Source organism: Myotis brandtii, unplaced genomic scaffold (assembly GCF_000412655.1).
Source record: "Myotis brandtii unplaced genomic scaffold, ASM41265v1 scaffold29, whole genome shotgun sequence".
Lineage (NCBI taxonomy): Eukaryota > Metazoa > Chordata > Mammalia > Chiroptera > Vespertilionidae > Myotis > Myotis brandtii.
Window position 1 is genome coordinate 619,819 of NW_005361075.1, and position 10,556 is coordinate 630,374.

The following is a 10,556-nucleotide window of genomic DNA, read 5'->3' on the forward strand; positions in this document are numbered from 1 at the left end:
CACTCACCTCCCCTGGCAGAGGACGCGCCTCCCGCCTGGCGCTCAGCAGACAGGAGTCGCAAACTGGGGTCTTATTCCCAGGACCGTCCAGGACCAGGGCCTCCGCGGCCCAACCTTCTCCCTTCCCCCCGCCCCGGGCAGGAAGACCAAATAACCGAGCATTCCAGCCGGGCCACGGCCCAGGCGGCCTTACCTTTTGCTTCGTTATCCGAGGTGTCGGGGCTGGAGTCGGCGGCTTTGGCCCGCTCCTTTTCGCTCTCCAAGGGGCTGCCTTTGGAGCCCGCCAGGCTCTGCTCGGTCTTGATCTCATTGGGGCTGGGGGTCTGGCTGTCAGACTTGGGGGTCTCAGGGAAACTCACTTTGCCCCCGAGCTGGGGCGACTCCAGATGTTCGGCGCGCGGGTTGAGACTGGCCCGCTGCTCGAAAGGGGCTTCGAAGTCGTTGGTCCCGGCACAGTGGGGCGGCTTGTCCAGCGCGGAGTAGCTCGGGCTGGCGCGGTAATAGCTGGGCACGGGCACCTCGTGCTCCCCGAGGCAGGACTCTTGCAGGGGGTGGGAGTAGAGAGCTGCCTCGGGGCCACTTTTAGCCCGCTTCTCTGCGCTGTACATGCAGCAGACATTCTCCTCCTTGACACTAGGTGGGTAGGAGCAGGAGGACAGCGGCCTGCCAACAGGTTGTTCCAGGCGGTAGGCGGCTTTGGGGTCGCCCCAGGAGTCCAGCTGCGAGAGGTAGGACGGGTAGGTGTTGAGGGCGAGGTTGGGGCTGCTGCCCTCGTCCCTCTTGGAGAGCGAGGGCGTGAGCCCGCATCCCCTCATCACCCCGCAGTTGAAGTCACTCCCCGATTGCATATACATGCCTGCGCTCCGGCTAAAGCGCTCTCCTCCGCCGGGCGCCGCCACGGGCTCCGCGTACGAGTTGGGAGTTACATTGCGAGGGCATGTCATTTTCAGAGAGAGGGGTTTTTAAGGAGCAATACTACGGCGGAGGAGCTGACATCTTTTTTTCCCCCCATCCGGGAGGGGGGGCGGTTCGAGGGGGCGGGAGGGAAAAGAAGGGAGGGGGGAATATCAGCTCCATAATTATCCGCACATTCGGTCCTCACCATGTGACAGCTAGACCAATGGGATTTGAAAATGGCCTTGATGATTCAGACGGCCGCATCCGGGAGGGGCGGTTCGAGGGGGCGGGAGGGAAAAGAAGGGAGGGGGGAATATCAGCTCCATAATTATCCGCACATTCGGTCCTCACCATGTGACAGCTAGACCAATGGGATTTGAAAATGGCCTTGATGATTCAGACGGCCGTGACGTCAGCGGGGTCAAGTTGTCGGCAGGCGGAGCGCGGAGCGTGGAGTAACAGCGCCACCTAGCAACCACCTCGGGGTAGGGGCGCCCAAGCACTTCACCGCGAACAAAGGAAGCGCCCGGGGGCGACAGGGGCAGGAGGAAGGTGGAGGGAGATTGGGCAGGGGTGGGGGTAGGGGGTGTCTAGGGAGAATGGGGTTTGTTTACCCGGGAACCAGCCTGTACTCCTGGAGAGGGGGGCTGGAAGGGGGGGAATGCAGGAGAGACGGAGAGAGCGAGGTAACTCGCGGCTCAAAACAGTCAAATTCAAATTAAAAGGTCAAGACACCGTTCAGGTACTTCCTCCCCTTTCCTCACCTCCCTTTTTCTCTCCTTGGACTCTCGCCTCTGCTTCTTTCCTTGGCGTGGGACTAGGGTAAGGTCCTTTGGCGTGAGAGGGCTCCAGTGGGCAGAGAAATGGAGAAAAAGTTAAGGAATCCCAAACAGAACTAAAGTTTCTGCTTTCCTGTATCCTCGTTTTGGCCCGGCATGGCCTTTGGGACTGAGAGCTGGGGGACCGCCAGTCACGGAAGTTGATCAAGTTGCAAGTTCCCCTCGGAGTAGACAGGGAATCTCCAGAGTAGGAGAGGTCAGGGAGGGGGTCTCCTCACTTCAGGGCTGCTTGGGGAAAGGAGGTTCCCGGGGAGCCAGGGTGGGGAGGAGGAAGCTGGTGGCCTGAGACACGGTCGGACCCAGGAGCGCCGCCTGGGCCTGGCTGGGTGGGTGGCTCCTGAGTCACCATCTCTGGGGCAGGAAGGCTTTGGCCTTTGGGTGGGTTTGGTTGCTTTGCTCCAGGCCCCAGTGGCTCTCGCTTTCCAATTGACCTTGCTCCCACTAAGACAGGGACTATTCCCAGAGAGAAAAAAGGGACCCGCGGGGCCTCAGCCGGTTTGGGAGAGCTGCATCTCACACGGAAAACCAAGACACCAGGCTCGACAAAATCCTACCCAGAGAAGTGTCCTGTGCAGAGTGAATGAGCGGGGGGCATTTCTGAAAGGAGAAAAGGTTCGAGTCTATTATTGCGGTTATTTTTCAATAAAGGGAAGCCAGAAGTAAGGGGCAAGTATGTCTGAAATAGTTCTTTTCGTTTCTCCACCGCCTTTCTCCCAAAGCGAACTAAACTCTCCACGCCTTCCTTAGGAAACGGAATCTGGAAGATAACTTGTTTTTCTGGTCGCCCCACATTTTCCCCTGGACAAGCCTCAGGTTTCTACTTTCCGAAGGGCTGGAGCCTGGCGGGGAAAGAAAGGACTGGAGCTCTGCGCGCCCTGGCGTGGAGCAGTGAGGAGGCCCGAGCCGGGGCAGCAAGAAGGGGACTTCGGAAATAAATCCACGGGGATTCTCTCATCCAGTGGTCCAGAGAGAAGGCGCGGGGGCCCCTGAACCCAGGAAAAACTGGAGGAACATCTGTAACGTATGACTTGCTTGCAGGGCCAGCCAGCGGAGATTTGAAATGGTTTTGTGTTTTCCTTTGCAGAGGTCGCCGTGGGCTCGGCACAGGGGCTGGCCCAGGCAAGGTTAGGCTGTTTAGGCTCCAAAGGAGACTTGGGACAGCCCGGGAGCACTCAACCCAGAGAGCCTTTTGTCCCACCACCCACCCCGAGGGAAACGGAGGAGACTTTATGGCCACTCTGTTTGCATTATCTGCATAAGTCTTTCCCCACCAGTTTGATCGAAACTGCTCGCTTTTACGAGGACCCAACGAAAATTCCCCGTCATATTTATCAGCCGGGGATAAAAATTTAGTATGGGAACTGATATTTCCTCATTTATGGGGCGATGAAATTAAAGACCAGAGCAATTGAAAATTATATGGCTTTGGGGGGTTCCCTCCCCCCTCTCTCACAGTGCCTTTATTTTCCTGCCTGGTGTGCCTGTCCCTGGAGTCTGTCGTCCCAGACCCCTGGCCTTGCTCCCTGTTTGGGGTTCTGGCTGGGCCCTCTCCCTCTGCTCAGGTGCCACTTGGCCACCTTGGCCTTTCCTGGTCTTTTTCTCGGTGTTGGGAGCTGGGGGCCTGCACAGAACTACGGAAGCCTCTGCCCGGCTAGGCTGCGATTGGGCTGGGGCAGCGGGAAGTGGAAGTTTGCAATGAGCCTCACAGAGAAAGGGTCTGAGCTTGGCCTGGGAGGGGGTGAGGGAGGCTGAGGAGGAGGGCGAAGGAGACAAACTCCAGATTACCTCTCAAATCCAGCGAGTCCCTAGGCTTAACCTGGGGAAGCAGCGGGAAGGGAGTGGAGTCACTGGGCTTTAGGACCAGTCTTCCCCTACCAGCCCGACCCCCAATCCAAACTCACCCATGGGAGGGGATGGAGTCGCTCCGGAATCCTTGCCATTATTAATGGAAGTCATCCCCGTGGGACGAGGAACCTCCCGCCTGGACTCCCACTTCCTCACAAGAACAAATAGTGTTTAAAGTTGAAATAATTAGAAGTATGATAAACACGGCCCATTAATGAAAAAAGAAATCAAATTCATCAGCCTAAGTAGGACCCCCGGTGGGACAAATGTTTGCCTTTAATTACGCAGGATAAACGCAAACTCGGGGCTGTTAAACAGGAGCCCGTGCAGACGCAGACTTGAATTCAACTTGTAGGGTTTTTCAGACTTTGGAATTCTGCCCCAGCGGGGGTGATGGGAAGGAAGACTTGAGGGGTGAGGGTGAGGAGGGGGCAAGAGGAGCGCTTACGCGGGTCGGTCGGCTGTAGGTCCCAGCCCTGCCCCCCTTGAGCTCGGTCTTCCCGAGGCCACGAGCAAAGGCCGTTTCAGTCCTATTGTCCGGGCCTGGCGTTCAAAGGCACCGGAGTTGCCAGGGCCATCCTGCCGCCGCCAGGCGCCCACCGGCCCTGCTCCCCGGGGCCAAGGCCTTCAGACCTGCACCCCGGGGAACTGGATCGGGGTCCAGGAGAAGCCTGTGTTGCTGGAATTGCTGTGTTGAGACATTTCCCCAGCTCCCCAGGAGTACCAAGAGCACTGCGACTCTTGGGCTTACTCTTTTTGCCTCCACTTGAGGATGTAAAAATCCAGGGGCTGCAGGCCAGAGAGGGGTTCAGGCTGCACCCACATCTTGACAAATCCCGCCTACCCCAAAGAGTCCTAGCCCCTTGTGCCCTTCTTCCCAGTACCCGGACCTTGGGAAGAAAGCAAGGAGGCAGGGCTGGGCCTCATGCCGCTGGAGGGACTGTGGGCCAGGGAGAGGAGGAAGGTGCTCCTGGCACATTCCAGGGCGTTTGGTGGGTTCCAGGGGCAGGCCGAGGGCTGGGGCAGTAGGGGTCTCCATGTAAAAATAGAAGAAAAACGGAGTGCTTAACAAACAGAAAGGAACCTCGGCTGGCTGTTTTCTTGGCTCACACCCTCAAAGCACCCCCAGAAACACCCTGATTTCGCCAAGGAAAATTAGTGAAGTTTCTCCAAGAGGTTAGGGAAGTCAACTAGGAAATTCCAAAGGTGAAGAGAAAAAGGGAAAGGGTCTCTCCCTTTGCGGTAAAATAAAAAATAAAAAAGTGTGTGTCTTGAAATCTCATCAAGCAAAATAGAAAACAAAATCACACTCGTGGTGAAAATTGCAGGTTTTTTCCTCTTGCTTTGGAGTCCCAGGTAAATAATTTTCCTTCCAAAACTTGAAGGAAAGATTTGCTTTTCTTTTTCGCTAACACCAGACTCTGTCTCAGCTTAATTGGGAGAAAGGAAATCCCAGACAAAATACAAATGCTCGGAAGCCCAGGAAACTGCTTTTCAAACAGGTATAGGGAGGGAGACGCCAGGCTGAGGACGCCTGGAGGGGCCTCTGGTCTCCCCGATCTCGCAGCCACTCCACCATTAGAATCGCTCTCACATCTGGACCTTGTACACACATTTGCACCCCGATGCTATTGAGTTTACCAATTACACGTGTGTCTAAATGTGCTTAATTTTGTATACAGAGCCACGAATATTCACTTTTACCCAAAAATGCGCTTCCTGCAATCCCGGGTCCAGAAGTCTAACAGCCTGACCAGCATAACTGCTTTCTCGCCTTTCGCCTTTCGGAAGGAAGCCGACCAATGCTTTAACTTTGTCTCCTGAATCAAATCGAAACCAGATAGCAAACGCGTCCAAGAGAAGCTTAGGGAGGAGGAGACGGGTGGGAGGATGTGTGTGGGGGGAAGGCCTTGCTCCCCACTTTAATGGTTTGCTTCCAAGTTGCCCCAGTAGGTCCTGTTTCTAGCCAGAGCCAGGGCTGTGGTTGGGTCGGCTCACTCCGGTGAATCCCCGCTCCTTCCTTACCGGCTAAATTCCTGTCCCAAGATCTGTTTTTCATCATTTACCTTTCTTTCTTTCTTTCTTTCTTTCTTTCTTTCTTTCTTTCTTTCTTTCTTTCTTTCTTTCTTTCTCTTTCTTTCTTTCTTCTTTTTATTTTTTGCTCCCCCTTCTTTCTCTGCATTTTTCTTCCCTTCTCTTTTTTTCTGCAGTTCATTTTTTCCTTCTCATTTTCTGATCCTTTCCTCTTTCTTCCTTAATTCATTGTCTTTCTCATTTTTCCTTCTTTCTTTCCTTATTATACAGTTTATTCTTTGCCCTTTTCTTTCCTTCTCAGTGCTTCCCTTCCTCTTGACCTTCTTCCCTAGCCGTTCTTGTTTGTCTGTTGCGATGGGCTCTGTGAGGGGAGAGGATCAGGCTCGGTCGGTCGCATCCCTCCCCAGCCGGCTGCTCAGGCTTGGAATTGACCTTCTCCTGCCTTCAGTCTTAACTCGGCTTCTCACAAGGGGAAGTGTAGGGCTGCAGCAGCCAGAGGCCAGGCCTTAACAGTCGCCATTAGAGGAGAAACTGACTCCGATGGCTCCCTGCAGCGCTGGTTCCAGGGCTCAGGTATCTTCATTTCAATCTCCCCAAAGGAGCATTGTCCACCAGGCCTATCTTTTGAGAATTAGCTTCATCTTTGTGTTGACTTCCAGAGTTGAACAGTAAAGTAACCTCAATTTGAGCCCAATTGATTTCCCTAAGGCTGCAGTCAGGGGAAATGGAGAAGTGGGGTTCTGTCAATCTCAGGTGATTCAAGAAGCAGATCCAAGGGCTCACTGGTGGGCTTAGTAGCCCAAGGCCATGTCCACTTGGGCACCTTTGTTCTCTGAGCTCCCAGACTGCAGCCCTGCTGGCCATCCTTCTTCTGTCCGGCAACCACTGCAACCTCTGGGCAAGAGGAATTTCTTTGGCGTTTTGAATTCTGTCTTTCTTCAAACCCATTGTGGACTTAGCGGGAGGCAGGGCTGTGTGTACAGAGACCCTCCCAAATCCCAAATCTGTGGTCTGAATCAAGGTTATGGGTTTCCACTTTATGCAGTGGATTGAGGGTGTGTGTGTGTGTGTGTGTGTGTGTGTGTGTGTGTGTGTGTGTGTGAAAGAGAGAGAGAGAGAGAGAGAGAGAGAGAGAGAGAGAGAGAGAATGTTGCCTGAAGTCAAACAAGAGGGCATGATGGGGGAGGTCTTGTCCTGCTGACATTGGCAGTCCCCAAAGCTGGGTCCAATGTGGGCCTCAGAAAATATTGACCTCAATCTGTAAGCCTTGTTTTGCCTTAGGCAGAGCAAGGCAGCTCCAGATCCCCCCACCAGGACCCCAGAGCCTCTGTTTTCCCAACCTCCCCCAAATCTTGAAATTTCATTCATAGCAAAACCAAAACTTTAAGTTTTAAAAAAAGGGGAGGAGGAATCTTGTAAAACTTTTATGCCAAACAAAGTTATAAAAACTTCCGGGCGATGCCTTTTCCAAAGGTTTATATGAATAATAAAGAGTGTAGTCGCGTGCACAGGGTGCTGTGGGGCCCGGAGAAGGGAGGGTTCAGCAAACAGCATGATCCAGCCCTGGGGCACCAGAAAACACCAGGGACTGCCCCCTTGAGGGAATATTGGCCCAGAAACGAATTGCCCTACAGATTCCTGAGAGCGGTTGGGAGAGGGAAGGGGTGGTGCCCTTGACTCCCTTGAAGTTCAAAGTTCCTCTTTGCTCGGGAGAGAAAAGTCCTCTCTGCCTTTAGCCCACTCAAGAAATTAGCCCCAGGCAGTCTCCCCCCACCCCTCTGGGTGAGAACTGGCTCCAGGTGTCCCCACGTCTGTTCACCTTTCAGATATCTGGTCTGCAGCTCGCAGAGCAGAGCTCCCAGCCTCCTGTCTGGGACACCACACAGCACCCACGGGCTTTCTCTCAGAGGCTCCCGGTGGGCTCCTGTGAGCCATCTTCCAAGGGGCCCTGGCATCATCATTTCCCAGCAACCTAGAGTCTGAGTGACAAAGAAACCCCAAACCCAAGGCTGGACCCAACCCCACTTCTCTTTTCAAGTCCCCCCAGGTTCCTCCTGCACCCCCAAAACCCATAGTAGGAGGGGGAGGGGCTCAGAGTGCGCTCTCTCAGCCCACACCACTTAATACCCTTGTAAACTCCCACGTGCGCTATAAACTTGGATTTTTACAACCAACATTCCTCCTTAGCTCCAGGAAACTTTGAACTCGGCCTCGGGTTTATTTACTGGGGGTGGGGAGTGGTGGCGGGGAAAGGGGGTTGGGGAGCTGGGAGCTGAGAAAGGCTAGAGAAGGGGGAAATGCGGGGCAAGGGGTAATGGAGTGGGGGTCTGGGGAGTGTTGGGGGTGCCAAGACCCGTCCACTACCGGCTTGTTTACTATTTAGGGCGGAAGCGTTTTCTAACACAGGCCAGACTGGGTCGTTAAGGGCGAAATGAAACTGGGTTTAGAGGCGCGGGGGTGGGGTGGGGGGAACGCTTTATGGCGGCGTCTAGACGGGGATCTTTTGTTCCAGGGCAGCGCTGTGGCTGGAGGGGATTACCCGGAGAAGTTGAGCCCAGAGTGGCCCTGACAAAAGGGTGTTGGACATCCCCCGGGTCCGAAGGTGGGTTTGTTTGGGAGATAGAGAACCCCCCCCCTTTTTTTCTTATTTTTAGAGGGTCGCCAAGGGCTGGCAGGTTCCTGGGCCTGGGTCACAGCAGCTTTGTTTTTCTTTCACTATGACTCCCCCCAGCCAACCTTCAGAAATCCTCCTGGAGTCCGGGGCCTTTTCTGGGCTGCACATTGCAGGGAACGTGGTAGTTGAGGACTTAAAATATTTTTCTCCAAAATAGGAGTCTTTGGAGATTAATATCTTGCTTTATAAGAGATTTGTTCTACAGAGTTATCTTCGTGTTGCTTTATTGGAAACGTGGCCAGCAGGCCAATCCTCCTGGATATGACTAGTAGATAAACACCTAGAGAAGTCTCACACTCACGCGCACACACACTCATACACAGAGGGTCCTCAGCTGCATGCCTGCTGGTCACCAAACACTGCCAGTAGTTACACACCACAGAGGACACAGCCCTAGGTGTGCATGCGGTCAGGTTTACTTCATGCTACAGGGAAAGCATGCAAATGCTATTCTTTCTCATGTGTACCCATAGGCACATTGACTTAAACATGTTTGTGTGTGGGCACATGGGGGAACTGTGGGGCGGCATTGCACATACAGCTTAGTTTGCAAATTTTGTCTCAAAACCACATTTTTAGTTAGAAAGTCAGATACTTAAGCTGCAGGGATTCCAGTTATCAGAAAAGGACGATGGAGATTAGAAGCAATAGTCCATTGTCCTGGCACTTTTATCTTTCCTTCAACAGAATTGCATTGACAAAAACATTTTCTTTGAATTGCATAAGAACAGTTCCAAAGAGGGGGAAAGATACGAGAATTGGCCTCAAATATCTGACCCCAAATAAGGAATGAATTTGTATTTGAAATGGCCAAAGTGCCCTCACTGAAAGTGCAGTGCGGAAAGGACTATGGTTATCTTTATGTAGAAAAACATGCATAGGCGTGGCCCACTGTTCTCTCAGGTCATCTTCCCCAGTGTCGCACCCCAAGCCAACCTGTTAGAAAACAAGTCTCTGGGGCTTTCTCCTGGGGACACCAAGTGTATACACATTAGGGTGGCCCCAGCCTAAGGTATTGTTGTGTCTGGAGGAGCCTGGCCATTTGTGCTTCAGGGGAAGGGCCCAGTCCCACCTTCCCACCCTCAGGGGCAGCTAAGGTGAGGAAAGGAAGGGGGCTGGTTTCTCCTCTTCTCCCCTCCCTCCTTCAAAATTGTATATAAAAAATCCAATACAGTCTTGAGAGAGAGAGAGAGAGAGAGAGAGAGAGAGAGCCTTCAAAATTGTATATAAAAAATCCAATACAGTCTTCTGAGAGAGAGAGAGAGAGAGAGAGAGAGCCCTATCCTCAACCCTGCACATTTAACTGCAACAGACGGAGACATCTGGCAGGAGGGCAGTGGAGCCAAGAAAATTCCTATAAATTTAAATTTGATGATGGTTACAATTAACTCCACAACAAACGTGTACTTAAACGGAAAGCATTGCCGGGCATTTGGACGCAGCTTGGGCTGCACGTGAGAAAAGAGAGCTTTAAGAGGAGCCACGGAATATTCTCAGCTTGAGATAGGGAGGAAGCTACCGCCACACTCAGGCCCCTGCCCTGGGAGAGGGGGTGGGGTGCAGGCCCACCAGCCCTGGCCTACCTCACCTTCACAGCCTGTCCACACCACCAGGGCTCTGCCCGCCTGCCTCTGCCTCCACCTTGGGAGCATTGAGGGTTTTAAGAGGAGAGAGGCTAATAAAAGGGTCAAATAAAATCATAATATTGAACAGAATGAAATATCTTTATTTGCCACCATAAGAATTTCACAACAATCCCTCTGGGACAGAAGCAGGGTGGGGATTGCACATGTACACACACTCACGCACATGGAGAGAGGTGGGTGATTTGAATCTCATTCCAGGCGAGTCCTCCCCCTCACCCCTCAGGGTAGAAAGAAACGCTTGTGAAATTTATTTACAAAAATCCAGGCCCCAGCATGGGGGAGGTGCCCAGTCCCATCTCCCTACTGCTTCACCCACACCAATCATTTTTTCCTTAAAAAAAAGGGGGTGGGGGAAGCAACAACTGCATAGACTATAGCTATAAACCCATGGAGTGGGGCACGACGTGGAAAAAAGGTTGGGAAACCTCAATGCACCCGTTAAGAAATGTCAAAGGAGGGCTCTACACATTCACAGGGAGAACAGCTAGGCTCGGGCGGGGCCTGGGCGCAGACGGAGGTAGGACACGGACTTTGCACACCTAACACCAGGTCGAAGGTACGGAAATTCACAGCAAGGCAGGATCACATTCGGCTGCCCCCGAGCAGGGGGGCAGGGGGGGC

The 10,556-nt window shown here is 53.2% G+C and overlaps 1 protein-coding gene and 1 long non-coding RNA gene across 2 annotated transcripts in view; one reads left to right on the forward strand and one right to left on the reverse strand.

Annotated features, from left to right (window-relative positions):
• The window catches only part of HOXC10 (homeobox C10), a 5,188-nt gene extending 4,132 nt beyond the window's left edge, over positions 1 to 1,056 (reverse strand). Inside the window, exon 1 of the mRNA XM_005869144.2 lies at positions 194 to 1,056. Coding sequence (XP_005869206.1) covers positions 194 to 944 — 751 coding nt within the window. The 5' untranslated portion in view covers positions 945 to 1,056. The remainder of the gene's footprint in view (positions 1 to 193) is intronic.
• A 411-nt stretch (positions 1,057 to 1,467) lies between these two features.
• On the forward strand, positions 1,468 to 3,135 carry LOC102248238. Its single transcript, XR_313753.2, has 3 exons — positions 1,468 to 1,639; positions 2,183 to 2,348; positions 2,484 to 3,135. It is a non-coding gene; the product is annotated as an uncharacterized LOC102248238 (long non-coding RNA).
• The last annotated feature ends 7,421 nt before the right edge of the window (positions 3,136 to 10,556 follow it).